This window comes from Scophthalmus maximus, chromosome 3, assembly GCF_022379125.1.
Source record: "Scophthalmus maximus strain ysfricsl-2021 chromosome 3, ASM2237912v1, whole genome shotgun sequence".
Classification (NCBI taxonomy): domain Eukaryota; kingdom Metazoa; phylum Chordata; class Actinopteri; order Pleuronectiformes; family Scophthalmidae; genus Scophthalmus; species Scophthalmus maximus.
Genome location: NC_061517.1, coordinates 13,004,213 through 13,019,295, shown reverse-complemented (window position 1 = coordinate 13,019,295; position 15,083 = coordinate 13,004,213). Strand labels below are relative to the sequence as shown.

At 42.6% G+C, this 15,083-nt stretch overlaps 2 protein-coding genes across 8 annotated transcripts; one reads left to right on the top strand and one right to left on the bottom strand.

Annotated features, from left to right (window-relative positions):
• Positions 1-2,770: 2,770 nt before the first annotated feature.
• ptges3a (prostaglandin E synthase 3a (cytosolic)) lies at positions 2,771-7,046 on the bottom strand. 3 transcript variants are annotated; one of them, XM_035644914.2, is made up of 8 exons: positions 6,904-7,046; positions 5,745-5,858; positions 5,086-5,155; positions 4,904-5,002; positions 4,495-4,584; positions 4,354-4,398; positions 4,194-4,221; positions 2,771-3,725 (listed from the first exon to the last, which is right to left on the bottom strand). In XM_035644914.2, coding segments are annotated over exons 1-8 (471 nt in total). In that variant the 5' UTR covers positions 6,927-7,046; the 3' UTR covers positions 2,771-3,723. The 3 variants fall into 3 exon arrangements, with proteins under 3 accessions (XP_035500807.1, XP_035500809.1, XP_035500808.1); XM_035644916.2 differs by lacking the exon at positions 6,904-7,046 and adding an exon at positions 6,666-6,825; XM_035644915.2 differs by lacking the exon at positions 6,904-7,046 and adding an exon at positions 6,039-6,061.
• dtx3 (deltex E3 ubiquitin ligase 3) lies at positions 6,852-14,970 on the top strand. 5 transcript variants are annotated; one of them, XM_035644909.2, is made up of 5 exons: positions 6,852-7,021; positions 9,008-9,103; positions 11,001-11,803; positions 12,600-12,817; positions 13,034-14,970. In XM_035644909.2, exons 1-5 carry the CDS (start codon positions 6,943-6,945, stop codon positions 13,107-13,109), a joined length of 1,272 nt encoding a protein of 423 aa, XP_035500802.2. In that variant the 5' UTR covers positions 6,852-6,942; the 3' UTR covers positions 13,110-14,970. The 5 variants fall into 5 exon arrangements, with proteins under 5 accessions (XP_035500802.2, XP_035500805.1, XP_035500804.1 ...); XM_035644912.2 differs by lacking the exons at positions 6,852-7,021; positions 9,008-9,103 and adding an exon at positions 9,774-9,872; XM_035644911.2 differs by lacking the exons at positions 6,852-7,021; positions 9,008-9,103 and adding an exon at positions 9,883-10,067.
• The last annotated feature ends 113 nt before the right edge of the window (positions 14,971-15,083 follow it).

Below are 15,083 nucleotides of genomic sequence, written 5' to 3'. Positions count from 1 at the left end.
AAATCACTTAACCCTTCTCCTGCCCTGACCTCTGTCTGTCTGCTCATTGTAGAATTGTAGAATTTTTAAATGGCTTTTAAAGGATTTCGAAGTGATCCAAATGGAGCTTGATAATTGACTCATTCAAGTGAGAAAGCCCTTGAAAACTTACTTGCACTTTTAGGAGGTGATTTTGAAATTAGGACTTGTGGTTGACCAGCAGAGACGTAAACAAACATTTGGTTGTTGTGGGCACTTCAGCATCTTACATTCCCATTGGGGGGATTTACAGTTTCTCAAGGGTTCAGCTAGACCTGAATAAAAAAACATATAGAACACCAGTGATTGAAAATAGCACTGACTTTTAAAACTGAAAATAAAAGTCGTAGTGGGCCTGTGAGCTGGTATCAGTGGAAGAGCAGTGGTAGTTCTGCTTCTTTTTTGCATATTTTTGATATTGTTTATTTTTTCCGTGTTGTTCATTTATTTTCCATGATCCTTTGTCTCCCCTGAAATGTACAGCCACGGGTTCACATTCACTCTATAATGTTTATACTGCGGTCGCCAAAGAACTAGCAGTTTCTCAATTTCTCCACCTGCGCTCTGGATTGGTACAAATTAGGTTTGTGGCGGCAGAACTGATTAGGCTAGATGTTTACATTGTGGGTTGCTGGCTGGGTTTGAAGGCTCAGGTCGGATAAAGCAGTGGAAAATCCACGGTTGGAGAGGAAGAGGGGAGAGCAGGGCCGGGCATTGAGCTTCTTCACTGGAGCATCATGCTGACCAGGGCAGCCAGAGGGACGGCCACGACCCTCTGAATGGAATATGCTGACCTCACTGCTTCTCTCCTCTATGCGTGGACACAAAATGCTGGCAGTAACAGTTTCTGCTGGTTTCTATGATCTGTTTGTCTGGCTGTGAGTTCCCTTTTCCATGGCACAGTGTAGCTCTATTGATATATATATATATATATATATATATATATATATATATATATATATATATATTTGTCTCTGCACCATAGATACTCCAGAGCACAACCAGCATAAATCTTATTATTCTTCGTAGAATGCAGGTCAGTGATATTTTAAAAATAGTGTGATTTAGTGTATTTAATCTCCCAGCAGCCTGATGTTTGGGGGGGAAACACGGTGAACAGAATTTTCCACCATCATATAATTTTGCACTCTGTATATATGTACATATCTTTTTGAAAACGTTTTTTGTTTCTGTATTTTTAATTGTATTTTTGATACCCTGTGTGATACTGTGCTGTTGTGACAAGTGAATTGTCACAAAGTTGTCTATTCCATTCTATTCTATTCTACCAAAGACAACGGTCGCTGTTACTAGAGACATGATGCCTTTTTCCTCAAAAGATAGTGTTGATCCTGAGAGTTTATTAGTTTGTCAGTTGGTGCATCTCTTTTGTCACGAGTATTGTGTCCTTCTCATGACTCCGTCGTTCAGAGGTAAGCCAGCTTTTGTGGGTTTAAGCCCACAGTTTAGTTTTACATTGGGGGGAGGTGGGGGGGTTGTTTGAAAAGAAGGTGCTTGCATTGTATTTTTCTGTTCCCTGGGTCCAGACTGCTGACACCCACACGCACGCACACGCACGCACACGCACGCACACACACACACACACACACACACACACACACACATGCAGCCCCTAAACATTTCACAGTGGAGTAGAAACTCACTCACCACACTCACTGGTGAAAACATGTATAGCAGAACATAACCAAGAAATTTTTAAAACCTTAAATCAAGAGTATTGTTGTGTCATTGACAATAGATTAGGAAAAAATATGATAATAATGGTTCTGACCATGAATAATCTCTGGCCTTTACTAAATGAAAATGTGTTCAATTCAAATAAGAATAGATTGTATCTTTATTCAACCTACTTCTGTGGTTGGCCCTAGACGTACAGCAGTTTTGGAAGATCACGCATAGAAAATCACAAATTATTTACTAAGAATTTCCGCCCCTCATTTCTCTTTTTGCTCTCAGTTTGAGAGTACTGAGAAGTTGGGAAGCCCCTGAAATGCCCTGTGTAGTATATCAGAAGTGAGAGTACAGTTGCCGTGAAGCATTAGCACTACACAGTGGTTAAAGAGTGACATTTCACATGGTTTCCTAAAACTTTTTTTGCAATACTAAAATACAACATTATAAAATAAAGAAATTGCTATTAGTTGCTGTAATTGTTTCTCCTTTTCCATCCATTCTACAAGATATGAGGGACAAGGTCCACAGCATTTCTTAAATATAACATTTTCCACCACTTTCATTAGTGTCATAAAACATCTTACAACAGACATGATTCTGTCTCACATCAGAATTATGAAACAATCTCTTTGCAGCCAGTATGGACATCAAGAATAATGTTCAATGTACATAATGGTCCTGTCCTTAAAACATTGTCGGACACTGGATCCACATTCCCACATGTATTCCTCCCAGGATTAGTTCTCTCAAAAGTACATTAAGTTGAATCTTTTTAGAAATTCACAAATGCACATCATTTGCTCTTATCCCGATATTACTGTACTATAATACACAATTAGATAGTTGTCTTACATGTAGTCTTCACACAAATAAACTTCTGTATATTAATTTTGTATTTACTAATTTTGACATATTTAAACAATAATTAGGTTAAGGCCTAAAATAAACACAATGGGCTTTCTGCCTGCCCACTCACTGTCTATTATTTATCTTGCCTTTGTCTGTTTTTTTTAAATACAAATAAATTAAAGTGTTGGTTCAATACTGAGGCTTTGCATTCAACAATCTGAAACAGTTTATTAGAAATTTTTGCTCAAACTCCCACAGCATAAGACAAACGCAAGTGTTCAACACATGTTGAATAAAACACTGAAGCCTCAAAATAACATCGTTCTAGTGTGTTTACATTTATAAACAGCACCATTTTTAACTACTTGGGAAATGCTGGGTAGACTACATAGGATGTCTGCCCTCGATGCAGTATGCACATGGAAGAAAAATGAACTTGTGTACCGGTGTCCTTGTGCAATGTTTTGAAAACTGGCATAAAGACACAAACTCACCTTCACAAAGGTACTACATGCGAATATAGCACCACTCTTCTACCGTAATCTCAACACGAGCTGTTGCACAAGCATATCTGTTTATTATTTCAATTGCTGAAATATGTTGGAAAATTATATTATTGAATATTTGCATATGTTGCATACCATCCATTTCGAAGCAGAAATCCTTTTTTTTATATCAACAAACAACAAAAGTGCAATTTACAATACAAACAATTAAGGGGGAAAAAATGTGTCATTAAAAAAAAACTACTTTTTTGGAAAATAGGCATTTTTGAGTTTTTCTTTTTCTTCATTAGAATTCCCAATGTTCAATAGATAATCCGACATCGCAAAGTAAAATAAAAGAGGTGTAAGACATCAGCACATCCCATTACAGTCATTTAACTCAATGAACAATAACATTTTCATTTGAACAGAATTGTCCATGCAGAACAGCACAGCACAGCTCTGTATGTCGCTATGGATCTCTGTGCATGTCTGTATCAAACAGTCGCTCCATGTCACACCCTTGAGGGGCTTCGCCTCGGAAACTGCGCAGAGAGATGAGGTTTCTTCTCCAACATGGCTGCCAACTCGTGCCTCCTCTCTCTTCAACCGACTAACAATTTGCTTTGTTTACTACTGGCGTTGCTTTCGTATTCATCTACTTGAGGTCGGGGATTTCTGGAACAGAGACGAGATGTAAAATGTGATGTGTGTAAACAGCATTAGATTCTAATGTTATCAATCAAACAGAAAAAAAAAACATTTAAAGGTAACTAATAAGAACTAAATAAAAGTAACTATACTACGACAAACTTCGGTCCAACAAACTTTCTGGATGGATTTCATAGCAAAGATGAACTACCTCTTACTTACAGATGGGTGAAAAAATAAAGGGAAAACTAACAGTGTCTTAGTAAAGGGTTGGGCCACTGCAAGTCGCCAGATCAACTCTGTGTGCTTTGATTTTTTTGACACATCATCTTTCCCAGAGACATTTTCTAGCTTACTTACCAGATCCCACAATGAGTCATCGGTTTTTTACACACTTGACATCTCTGAGTATAATGTCTGTCGCCTTCTCACCCCATGAGATCTAGTGACAACTGATTACCCATAGTAGGACAACTTGCTAAGAATAGTACTTACATTCATCGTCACTGTCTGCAGAATAATGCTGCAACACAAAGCACAAGTAATAATTACAAATTCTGTCTTTACGTCATAAAATACACTTGATTAAAAGTTCCTCAAACAAAACACCCATCTCTGAAACAAAGGTACCATATGTATTTTAAAAATTAAATACCTCATCTAAATCACATAGATCATCCCCTTCCATGCTGTTCATCATCTGGAGGAAATGCACAAGAGACAAAATCCATTTGTCATCACTACAGTACATCTGAAAAAACTCACTTCAGGCACAGGACATGCTCAATGTTCTTACCTCTGAGAATTTGTCATATCTTGACATGTCCTCATCTGAGTCGTCTTCCCAGTCTTTCCAATTATTGAAATCCACACTCAGCCAGTTGCACTAAGAGATGGTAGATTGAAGCGTTAATGCCTGGTAATATATGTAGTGTATTAACTTTGTTCCCGCTGTTTTTTTTTTCTCCAATGCTGAGGTCTACTACGTGTACAGCTAGATGATAAAACATTCTTACAACTAAGGATGTTTGATTTCACTTTGGATCATATTCACCAGGACAAGGGAATCAGTGGGAAGTTATACTCAACAGTTAACCAATTCATTTTTTTTTATATTGATGGCACTATCTGGGGAGCAACAAATCTATAGCTGAACAATGACAAATATGTATAGATCAACAAGTCTTTCTTTTAAAGACGGTTACCTTTGTCTTGTCTTTGGTGAGTCGTGGCCATGGTTTCCCAGGCTCTGCTTTTCGTAAACAGCACATCACAGACCTGTCAGTGCGTCTGTGCTTGGATCCCTGCAGGGAACAGGGAGTTTAATGAAGGTTTTACAGATAAACAGATGGTAGAACTACAATTATGACTTAAGTGATAAACATACTTTGGGGTCGATCTCCCCGAAAAGGTCCAATGTATTCTCGTGCTTGATGTCATCTGTTCCAATGACACAGCTGTGAGATGAAGAGAAAGGGGATCGTCATATATCCTCAACATTGCCGACAAAAACTGGAAACCATTATGTCATTTTGGTTCGTTCATACACTCTACCTGTTTCCAAAAAGGATCTAAAGGCTAATCTTTTCATTTAAGTCCCCCTCCATTCAAATATCTATCTTGTTTATTATTATTTCACTTTGATATTTGATCTTTACTGTGCAGAATCGTGCATATGAATAGCTTCAGTTTGTGTCCCTTCAATGCTTTTGTCGCAGACTGAAAACTCACCTGTTCAGACTGCACCTTACTGCCTGAATTCATTATATTAAACATACAAAAAAAAGAAGAAAAAAAAGCACAATGACAAATAAGCACTTGAAATGTTTTTGGGCTATTTGCTGAATATTTATGTACTATATTTATTCTTGCACTTCTTGAGAAATATCTTCATGGTTGAATGCACTTAATGTAAGTCGCGTTGGATGAAAGCGTCTGCTAAATGAATGTGATGTAATGTAATGAATGTGTCACACTCACACACCCATATTATAGGGAAAAAATCAAAGGGATATTAGAATTTAATCAGCCATTGATGCAACTAACCCAAAATCGATTTTTGACTTGTCGAATTTGACTTGCACATCCCTACTGTCCTCCACGCAGAACTCTACGAAAACACAGTCCGGTCGGTCGTACCACTTCGCTGCTGCAGGCTGCCTGATGACAGAATGAAGAAAAAATAAACTGTAATATTAAGACAATCAAACATCACCCACATGACAGAATATTTTACAAGAGCTGGCAGTGTTCAGTCAGTTAATATTGGTGGGGCGTTTCATATGATTCTGCTCTTGTGGTCCGTGGTACGTTCACAGGGTGCAGGACATCTGGGCTCACCCAATCATTCAGGAATTAAATGAGCGCCTCTGAAGTATCCTTCACCTAGAGCGATTACTGCTCTTTGAGAAGAAAACATTGGACATATTACGTCCAAATCAAAATTGTGCCTGTGCCAATCTGACATTACAGATGTTGCACTCACTAACACGCACGCGCGCGCGCACACACACATCACTGCAACAATTAGATTTTCACAATAAGAGATCGTCGGACCACGCTGTGTCGACAGAACGCGTTTATATGTCCATCGTGGCACGAGGACAGCGCGTGTTCCGAGGAGCGTCGAGCGCGTCTCAGTTTGTGTTAGCTCACGTTAGCTATAGAGTCACGTTTCCCAAGCTAATCATGACACCACGCTTTTCCAGCGCTAACGCCGCCCCTCGTCCTGTCGGTTGACACCAGTCGGTACGACGACGTTAACTCGGCCGACACGAGGCGCGTTGAAGAGAACGAGCGCAGGGTCCACCGGTTTATAAAAGGCTTCATGACAGCCAGCGCCGGGGTTCATTTTTTTAACACGCGCCGAGGCTAACTCGTGTGCTAGCTCCGTGTGCTAATGCTAGCAGGCGGGACCACAGCACGAGACTTGTAGCTAGGTAGCAACGACCGTTACCCGCCACTTACATGTTCACCGTTTCAGCGATCACACTCCCTCCGAGGACCACGCGAGGTGAAGAGACCGGCGGTACCCAGCTGCAGCGACCGGCAACAGAACAGGATCACCCCGCGATCGGAACAGTTGGTCGACTCTGACGTTTACTACAGATGCGAGTGTCGCGTGCGTTCGTCGTTCTCTCGTGACGCGCCCGCCCCGTCGCCCCGTCGCCCCGTCCCCCCGCCTGCACGGAGCGCGGCCACTGACCGAACCCCTAGGCAACTCTTCATAACCCGTCAATGTTGGATGTGTTGGATGATGAAGAAAGTGACTGCGGCAACCGGGCAAAGATGCTGGCACCGGCCCAGGAGAGCCCAAGCTGCAGGTCTTCTCCGCATCATTCACAACATCCTTCACCTGGAGGTCCTCATCCTTAGAGATGTCAACATCTATTTCTAAGACATGAACTATTTTTTGTTCACATGGTTCGTTATACATTATATAGAAGCAATAATAATAGTACACAAGGACATATACATAGGGACATATAGAAAATAGAAACAATGTTGTTATAGAAAAAATGACGCTCTGACTGTGGTATAGAATCAGATTCACAGCTTGAAATAGCATATTTGTAAAAAAAAACAACATATTTAAAGATGGGATTTAATTGATTCCTAAAACGTTGTACTATAAGGCAAAACACGTGTTTATACAATGCGGATGTTGAGGGTTTGTTCACAATTGTTGTAAGACAACAGACAACATTTGAAATATGAAATATTTCCTCACCTTCTAAGAGAAATTACTTATTTAGAAGTTACTGACAAAAAGGTTTGATCAGTTTTTGTTATAAATAAGTAGGAACAAGTTCAAACAGCAGAACTGGTTTTGCTGTACTCCCCATTATTCCACTCTTATATTTTTCTAAAATAAATCCATCCCAACAAAGAATTTACATTATTTCTAGAGCACTAAAAAGCTTCCGTGACTAGGTTTAATGATGGCGACCAGTCCCAAATCCTGGAGCAGCTCCACTTGCAATGAATAATGGAACAACCCCTTAGACACAGCCATATGGGAGCTAAACTGGGATATGACTTCATTTTCTGATTCACAGCTGGATGTCCTACATTCATGTAGAACTCATTTGACATATTTGACTGGGGGGGGGGGGGGGGGAAACCCAGTGGCAGTTGTTGATTCATTGATTTGGATAGGACTATAGATAGAATGTACATAAAATAGTGCAAGTGTGTGCAATCAGTTACCAGTAATGTGCATTTGAAGGTGACTAGAAGGTGCAAATGTCCCGGGATTTGAGTTCCTTTTCACAGGTCCATGCTCAAAAATGACATGCCCAAAGAATATAGAGTATATCTCTGCAACTACTAAGGTCTATATGCATAATCATGGTATCTATTTAAAGCTAACACGTCAGAGTAAATGAAGATGGAACACAACATAAATGAAAGATTTCATGTCTGTCTAGAAACCTTTTTTTTTTTTTGAGTGAATATCCCCTATGCAATAATGCAGCTGAAGCCCATTCCTCTTGAAATCCAACAGAACAATATCTGGACTTTATCTGTGGCAAATTTCATACTGATGAAGTGAAGCAGAGCAAGGTTACGGGCTTATATTTCTCTGTAAATGGGTATTACATCTAATACAACAGTTTTAAAAAAGAGGGGTGCTCATCTGTCTCTAAAAACAATCTTTGTAGTGCAGCGAAATGCCGTCAGAGCTGGCAGCGACACAACGTTACATAGGCAGGGCTCTAGCTCAGCAGCCCATTGGTCAATCTGGGTGATTGACACGTCTATCGGACGGTCAGAGCCAGGAGATTGGACGGACAGCATACAAATCCCTGTCAACAACACCATTCAATAACGTTGAGGGGGAGAATCCACTGTGGGGAATTTGATTGGTCGAAGCATTAGAAACACCAGCTTGGAAGCAAACAGTGCTGGATCAGGCCGTTTGATATCTCAACGTGACGAGTAGCCTTTGTGCTAGCTAGTGGAAGCGGATTTATGGATCAAGATCAAAACACAAGCTATCAAAAGGATCAAAGGAAAGACGTCTTTTATGTATGTCCTGTGATGCGAACTTCCCTCCCTTGTTCTTCGGCTGCCCGTTCGATGACGGTTGCTCGTTTGAGTGATAAGAAACACTGTTGGAATCTGTGACGTCTGGGCTTTACACTTATGTAGCTTGTGGCGTTAGCAAGAAATATCACAACTTTCATTATATGGACATTACCGGACAAGCACAGTTATTGTGTTTATTTGATATGCTGATTTAAGTTGCTCGGTGTTTGAAGTGTGTTTCATTTAAGACTCAGTGTGCTGTTGATGTCAACTCCCAGGTCTCCATAGTCCTCCACCGTCTCCACCTCCCCCACCCAGAATGAAAAGGGGCAGCAGAGTGCTCTCCTCCTCCTCCTCCTCCTGTCCAGCCGAAGGTAAAATGTGCTGATGTCCTGTTGGTCTCAGAGTTATTTTTTTTTAGACTGAGCACTTTTTTTTTTTCAGGCATTAGACTTAATAGTTAATTGGTTGCTGAGTAATGTAATGAAACTGATTAAGTTGAGAGATACCCAATTCATAAACAAGCCAACTAGAATAAAATGTATTCCTAGAATAGCCACTGAAACAAGGACAGCCCTATTACTCTCTCTCCCTCTCACTATTTATATCTACACCTGAAATTATAATACATTTGAAATTATAATAAATAAAACAATGTAAGCTCTGCAAGCAAATAATAATAACAGAAATAATACAAGTATTCACTCCTCTCTCGCTCTCTCCCTCCCTCTCTCTCTAGACGTGTATTCTTATTTTCATTATTATTAGTAATAGTAGTATTCAGCAATCTGTCGAGACAACTTTATAAAAAAAAGCAGTTTGAGCTATACCCAAACGATATCGTGTCATTGCTGTCATAAAAGTGTCTGTATCTTGAAAAGCAGCTACATTTGCATCATAATTGAACGAGTGGGTATTTCCTCTCCTCGATGGAGCGTAGGATGGACTCTGTGTTACCGAGCACTGTGCTGTGTGACTGTTAAATGTGATAATCACGAAGTATGAATCACTCACAGCGCGCGCGCACACACACACACACACAAACGCGCGCGCGCCACTGCTCGTCAGCCAATCGTGTCGGCTCGGTGACGAACTTCCTGGTCACATCTGCTGCTGGAGTCCCAGTCCTCTCTTATCGATGAGGTATGTTTGCTCCTCAGCCGTCGGACCAGGGAGGAGGAGGAGGAGGAGGGACGCGGATTGAAATGATGAGAGGACCGAGCGGGTTCCCTGGCCGGAGAGAGCTGTCACACATCTGAACAAGGGGAGACGCTCCGTGCGCCTCGCTCCGTGCGTTACGCGTAGCGCCCAAGGACGTACGAGGAAAAGCAAACACAGGCGAGACTGGTGGTTGTGGGGACGAGGTGCAGGGCTCGGGTGGCATTACTCCCCTCGCCAGGGATGGGCTGCTGCCGAACCCCCGATGAGATATGAGCTGGGGATACGTTCTGCGTATCATGTGTTGACTACAGAACGGGGATTGTCCGCGGACAAACTGCAGCAGCACGTCCGAAACAAAGGCCTCGGCTGACGGAGCTCTGCGCGCTGTGATCCGGCCAGAACACGCTCCCCGACCGGCGGAGGGGGGGTGGAGGTGTCCAGGCGCCGGGGGGAGGGGAGGAGACCCACTCATCTTAATGTTGACACCGAGTTTGTCCACAGAGAAAGCTAGTGTTGCGAAATCCCCCGAATCCCCCTCTGCTGCCGCGGAGCATGGCTCAGTGTGCCGACCTCCGAGCGGCAGTGAAAGCGTCTGTTCCAGCCCGTCAGCCCTTCTTCTTCTTCTTCTTCTTCTTCTTCCTCCTCGTCCTCTCCTCGACAGGACGCTTTATTCGCAGTTGAAGGGATTTATGGGATCGCAAGGTAACGTGGCCAGCGCAGGAAGTGTCACTTGTTTTGTGTTCGCATGCGCCTCGTCAGCTGGCCCTTGCATGTTGTCCGCGTGTGACGGGGCTTTCGTTTCCCTTTGTTTACAATCCCCGAACAGCTGATCCGTCCGCGGCGACGCCGCCTGTTTGTCATGTCCTTTGACGCGCTGCAGAGACACAGCCGATATAGATGCCGCCTTGCTTTTGTTTTGTAATTTGCACTGGCCTGGGCGGTAAGACTGCATGGGCGATTGAAGACAACAACACTCTTGTGGCCATGTCTGGACAGGCGTCGAACCCCATCGTGCGTTTGAAAACAGCAATAACACATCCTGTTTTTTTTGTGACGTCTTTGTTCAAATGTGCTGATGACTTTTGTGTGTGTGTGTGTGTCCCTGTGCAGTTTCCTCTGATGAGATGAGTGTGCGTGCTGGCCAGGGCAGCGATGAGGTGCTGGTTTCGCAGGCGGTGTGGGATTACCTGGCCGCAGCCGGGCGGCCCTGGCTCATTGACTTCCAGCACAAGCAGGGGATGAGCGCTGGTATCATCAGGCGAGGAGAGAGGGGGGGCTGCTGTGCCGTGAGGCTACAGCCCGTGGAGGGCTTCAGGACCGCTGGAGCCGGGGTGATGGATGGACCCATCTCCAGTGAGACTCGGAAAGCCTTCATTGACTTATGCCGCTGTGCCCGCAAAGAAATGAGCAAGCAGGAGGGGGGACACAAGAGGAAGAGGGTTCTGCTGCCCTGTGTGGGAGTTCTGGAGCCCAACGGTGAGGGGAGCCTGCTCCAGCCTCCGCTTCCCCAACCTCGGCGCTCCCAGAGACAGCAGCAGAGGTTCAGGAAGCCTGCTGATGAGGAGGCCTGTGCCATGCTTCACGAGGTGGCCCAGAGAAAAGACATGGACTCTGGCCTGGCCTCCCACAGCGAGGTAGAGGACAACAACACTTGTTCAATCTGCATGGGGGACATTGTGGAGAAGACCGCCCTGGAGAAGTGTGGCCATTCATTCTGTCGCTCTTGCCTGGATCAGGCCTTTAAGGTGAAGAAAGCTTGTCCTGTGTGTCGGCTGGTGTATGGCCAGTTGATCGGAAACCAGCCTGCCAATGGTTCAATGATCGTAGAGAGGGATCCCGATCTGGAGATTCCTGGCCATGAAGGCTTCGGGTGTGTCTGCATCATCTACAGCTTCCCTCCGGGCCTACAGGCGGTGAGTTGACCAAGATGGCAGATGCAGGTGCAGGTGTCATTCAGTGTGACTGGAGTGACTCTTGATAATCAATGTGTGTAATGAAATTCAGCTCACAGATAATTAAACATTGTCAAAAAATGACTCTCAATGAAATCAACAGACCCTCCACTGCAAAATCTAAACACAAAAAACAACACAAAATCAAAAATGTTATTCTGATGATGGTAAATTGTTTATATCCGTAGTATATAAGGACTGCAGCTCAGATTTATATGTGAAAAATATAAGGATCGACCTTAGAGGACGCACAAGGTATTATCGCAATGCTGTTTCACTGGGACTTTCCCCTCTCAAGGTGTACTCCAATGATTCAGTACTGCACGTCTGAATTTCTGTCACATTTTACTCCAAAAATGCTGGATCCCACATTTCCTGTAATGAAACCAATAATACCTTTTCTTCAGATACTGTGTGGTGAATGTAAACATCTTTCAAACTCTCTGATATAATAGTGTAGTTTTTCAAACCCAAGCTGAGATAACACCTGATATAGTGTTTTTCGACTTTCACAATATCCTTCCCATAGAGGGCATCATAAAAGTTCTTTTAACAGGCTGAGAAAAACTTATTGTGATGTGTGAAATCAGTTTCTCTCAAAGTGTGCAGGTGTGCACACTGAAAAGATGTCAGAAGTAACCAATAACTGTTCTTAAAGTTCAAAGTTATTATTTTTAAATACTTTCCCATAAAGAGAGACCTGTCTTGCAATTTAAGAAACTGCCCTTTAAAAACACAACGTATGTTCCTTTAACAGCCGGAACACCCAAACCCAGGTGTTCGGTACCCGGGAACCGACCGCGTGGCCTACCTCCCTGACAGCCCCGAGGGGAACCGTGTGCTGGGCCTGCTGCGCCGGGCCTTTGAGCAGCGCCTTATCTTCACCATCGGTACCTCCATGACTACGGGCATGCAAAATGTCATCACCTGGAATGACATTCACCACAAGACCTCAATATGGGGTGGGCCCCGCTGGTATGTATGGACTTGCGCATGGAGATTTGATTTGGTAATGGTCTCAACAACTTTTCTAAGACGTGTGTTAGCTGGGGAAAAAAAAGGGTTCAGTAATGACTGACGGCTCCTGGCAAGGAAATGCTATCACTTTATGTCCTTGGCTAGATGCTGCTTTTGCTGCCTGAGCTCATAGAGATGCAGTGATGCCTTTTTAAATTTTATTTCTCCTGACAGTTTTGGCTACCCAGACCCCACCTACCTGGTGCGAGTGACTGAGGAGCTCAGAGAAAAAGGCATCACAGCGGACTGACGGCATGAAAAACGGCAGACTCTTCCAGGACTTTGTACAACTTTTTGAGTGTCCTTGTCCTCGGTGGACGTGACTCGGCTCCAGGTTGTGCTCTGGGGCTGCCCGTCCCTTGAAGGATGGCCGAAGAAAAGGCCCCTCAGCAGACGAGCGTCTAATGCTGCAGCAGAGCCCACAACACTCCGCTAGCTGTTCCTTTGTTTGGTCACTTTCCTCTGAGTTAGGCTTAACCCTGTGCTACATGTGGAAGACAATACTTTGAGTGCCGTGCATTCTTGTATTACACAATCCTCTACCTGTCACATCTGGCAATAGGACTGATATCTGATGCACTTATTTAATTTGTGAGGAGTTGAAAATCACGGTACTTATATATGATTTAGGAAATCTAAGTTTAATGTTATCAGGACAGTTTATGTTAGGTTAATCTTTATTTCTGCTCTGGGGATTACTTTATTTCTCACAAGCACACATTCTTGGTTTTATCTCCCCAGAAATGTCTATTGAGTAAGTCTCCTAATTTTATTGTTACTAATTACTTGTTGTAAGGATTATTCGGCAGATAGAAGTGCTTGAATAGAAAGATTTCATTTTCTGAAGTTATTGCAATCTAAAGCACTCAAGAGGCACTTTGGTACGACAGTCTGTTTTCCAGGAGGAGTAGGAGTCATGTGTTTTTCTTCCACTGCGTGGAAGAGTGCTCGGAGCAAACAGGTTAATGCAGCCATCAGCTACTCGCTTGGTGACTACACTTTGATGTCAATTGCTTGGAACTCTTCATTTGCGCGTGATCTCCATTTGTCCTCTTCATTATTACTTAAGTAGGAAGAATGTTAAACACTGTCTTGTTGCAGCACCTTTCATTACATGTATTAGGACTGCCATCTGGGTTTTCTCCCCCTTGGTTACTTCTGTTCACTCAAGACATCTCCCAGGTGTTGAGCCCATTACCTCAGTTGTTAGTAATGTGCTCATCTAATTACCAGATTTAAGACGATGTCAAATGTAAAGGGCATATAGACCACTTAAACCAAATCAAAGGCACAAAAGCTCTTTAAAAATCTATGCCTCTGTCCCTGTCCAACTGGGAGATTTGCCTGCTAATGTTCTCATTTAAAATGAGGTAACTGTTGTTAATTTGTTGATCTGAATAGATAGCCTACAATATGTAGTGAAACAAACAAAAATAAAATGTTGCAGGAACAATTGATCTGATTCTGGGTGGGTGGGATACTGATTTTGTTGTGCCTTTCCTATATCCACTTTTAATAAAACCCAAGCATGATGTTGCTAATGAATGGTAAGCGGTTTGGGCACATGTTGGTGTTATTTGATAGGTAAGCGGCATTATGTTTGTAGCTGTACTATTTGGCTTTAAGTACAAATACAACACAGTTCATGAAAATATATATACTAATGTGTATTGAATTAGCTTCTCCTTCATAAACATTCTTATAGTCCAAATGCTGAACAAAACCCTCAGACAGATAAAGTTGTATGTGTGCTTTGTTATGCACAGTAACCTGCTTGGCTAGTCGTACATTTGTCATCAATTTGACTGGTCAGATCCATGAATCAAATACCCTTTTACTATGTTTTCATCCCCTTTGTATTTTAGTTAAGGGACCAACTGAAACATTTTTGGGACACAGGATTGTAGTTAAACAAAGCTACTGTGCAAACATTTCTATGCATAACTTGACTGAGGAGGAGAATGGATGGTGAAGCGATTACACACATTACAAGTTGATTGTTGGAGAAAAGTCTGGAGTTTTTTGCTTTTCTAATTGTGTTGATTCGTACTTTGTTGATATTCAGAAAAATGTGCTTTACATTTTAATACTTGAATAAAAAGTTATGTTTGGGTTTGTGTTGGATATTCAGTGTAGGTCCCCAAATAAATGAGATGCAGTGTAAGCATATTAAACACTGTCCATTTTGAAAAAGTTCAGGTTGTTGCCTCGTAATCATCCACAC

What these genes read in the sequence shown, in the direction of transcription:
- dtx3 (XM_035644908.2), top strand. Translation starts at nt 10,367, where the DNA reads ATGTTGACACCGAGTTTGTCCACAGAGAAAGCTAGTGTTGCGAAATCC. An exon ending in GGGATTTATGGGATCGCAAG is followed by an intron (nt 10,593 to 11,000) that starts GTAACGTGGCCA and finishes GTCCCTGTGCAG; the next exon opens with TTTCCTCTGATGAGATGAGT. An exon ending in TCCCTCCGGGCCTACAGGCG is followed by an intron (nt 11,804 to 12,599) that starts GTGAGTTGACCA and finishes TTCCTTTAACAG; the next exon opens with CCGGAACACCCAAACCCAGG.
- ptges3a (XM_035644914.2), bottom strand. Translation starts at nt 6,926, where the DNA reads ATGAAGAGTTGCCTAGGGGTTCG. An exon ending in AAGAGTTGCCTAGGGGTTCG is followed by an intron (nt 5,859 to 6,903) that starts GTCAGTGGCCGC and finishes TTCTGTCATCAG; the next exon opens with GCAGCCTGCAGCAGCGAAGT. An exon ending in TCGGGGAGATCGACCCCAAA is followed by an intron (nt 5,003 to 5,085) that starts GTATGTTTATCA and finishes TGTTCCCTGCAG; the next exon opens with GGATCCAAGCACAGACGCAC.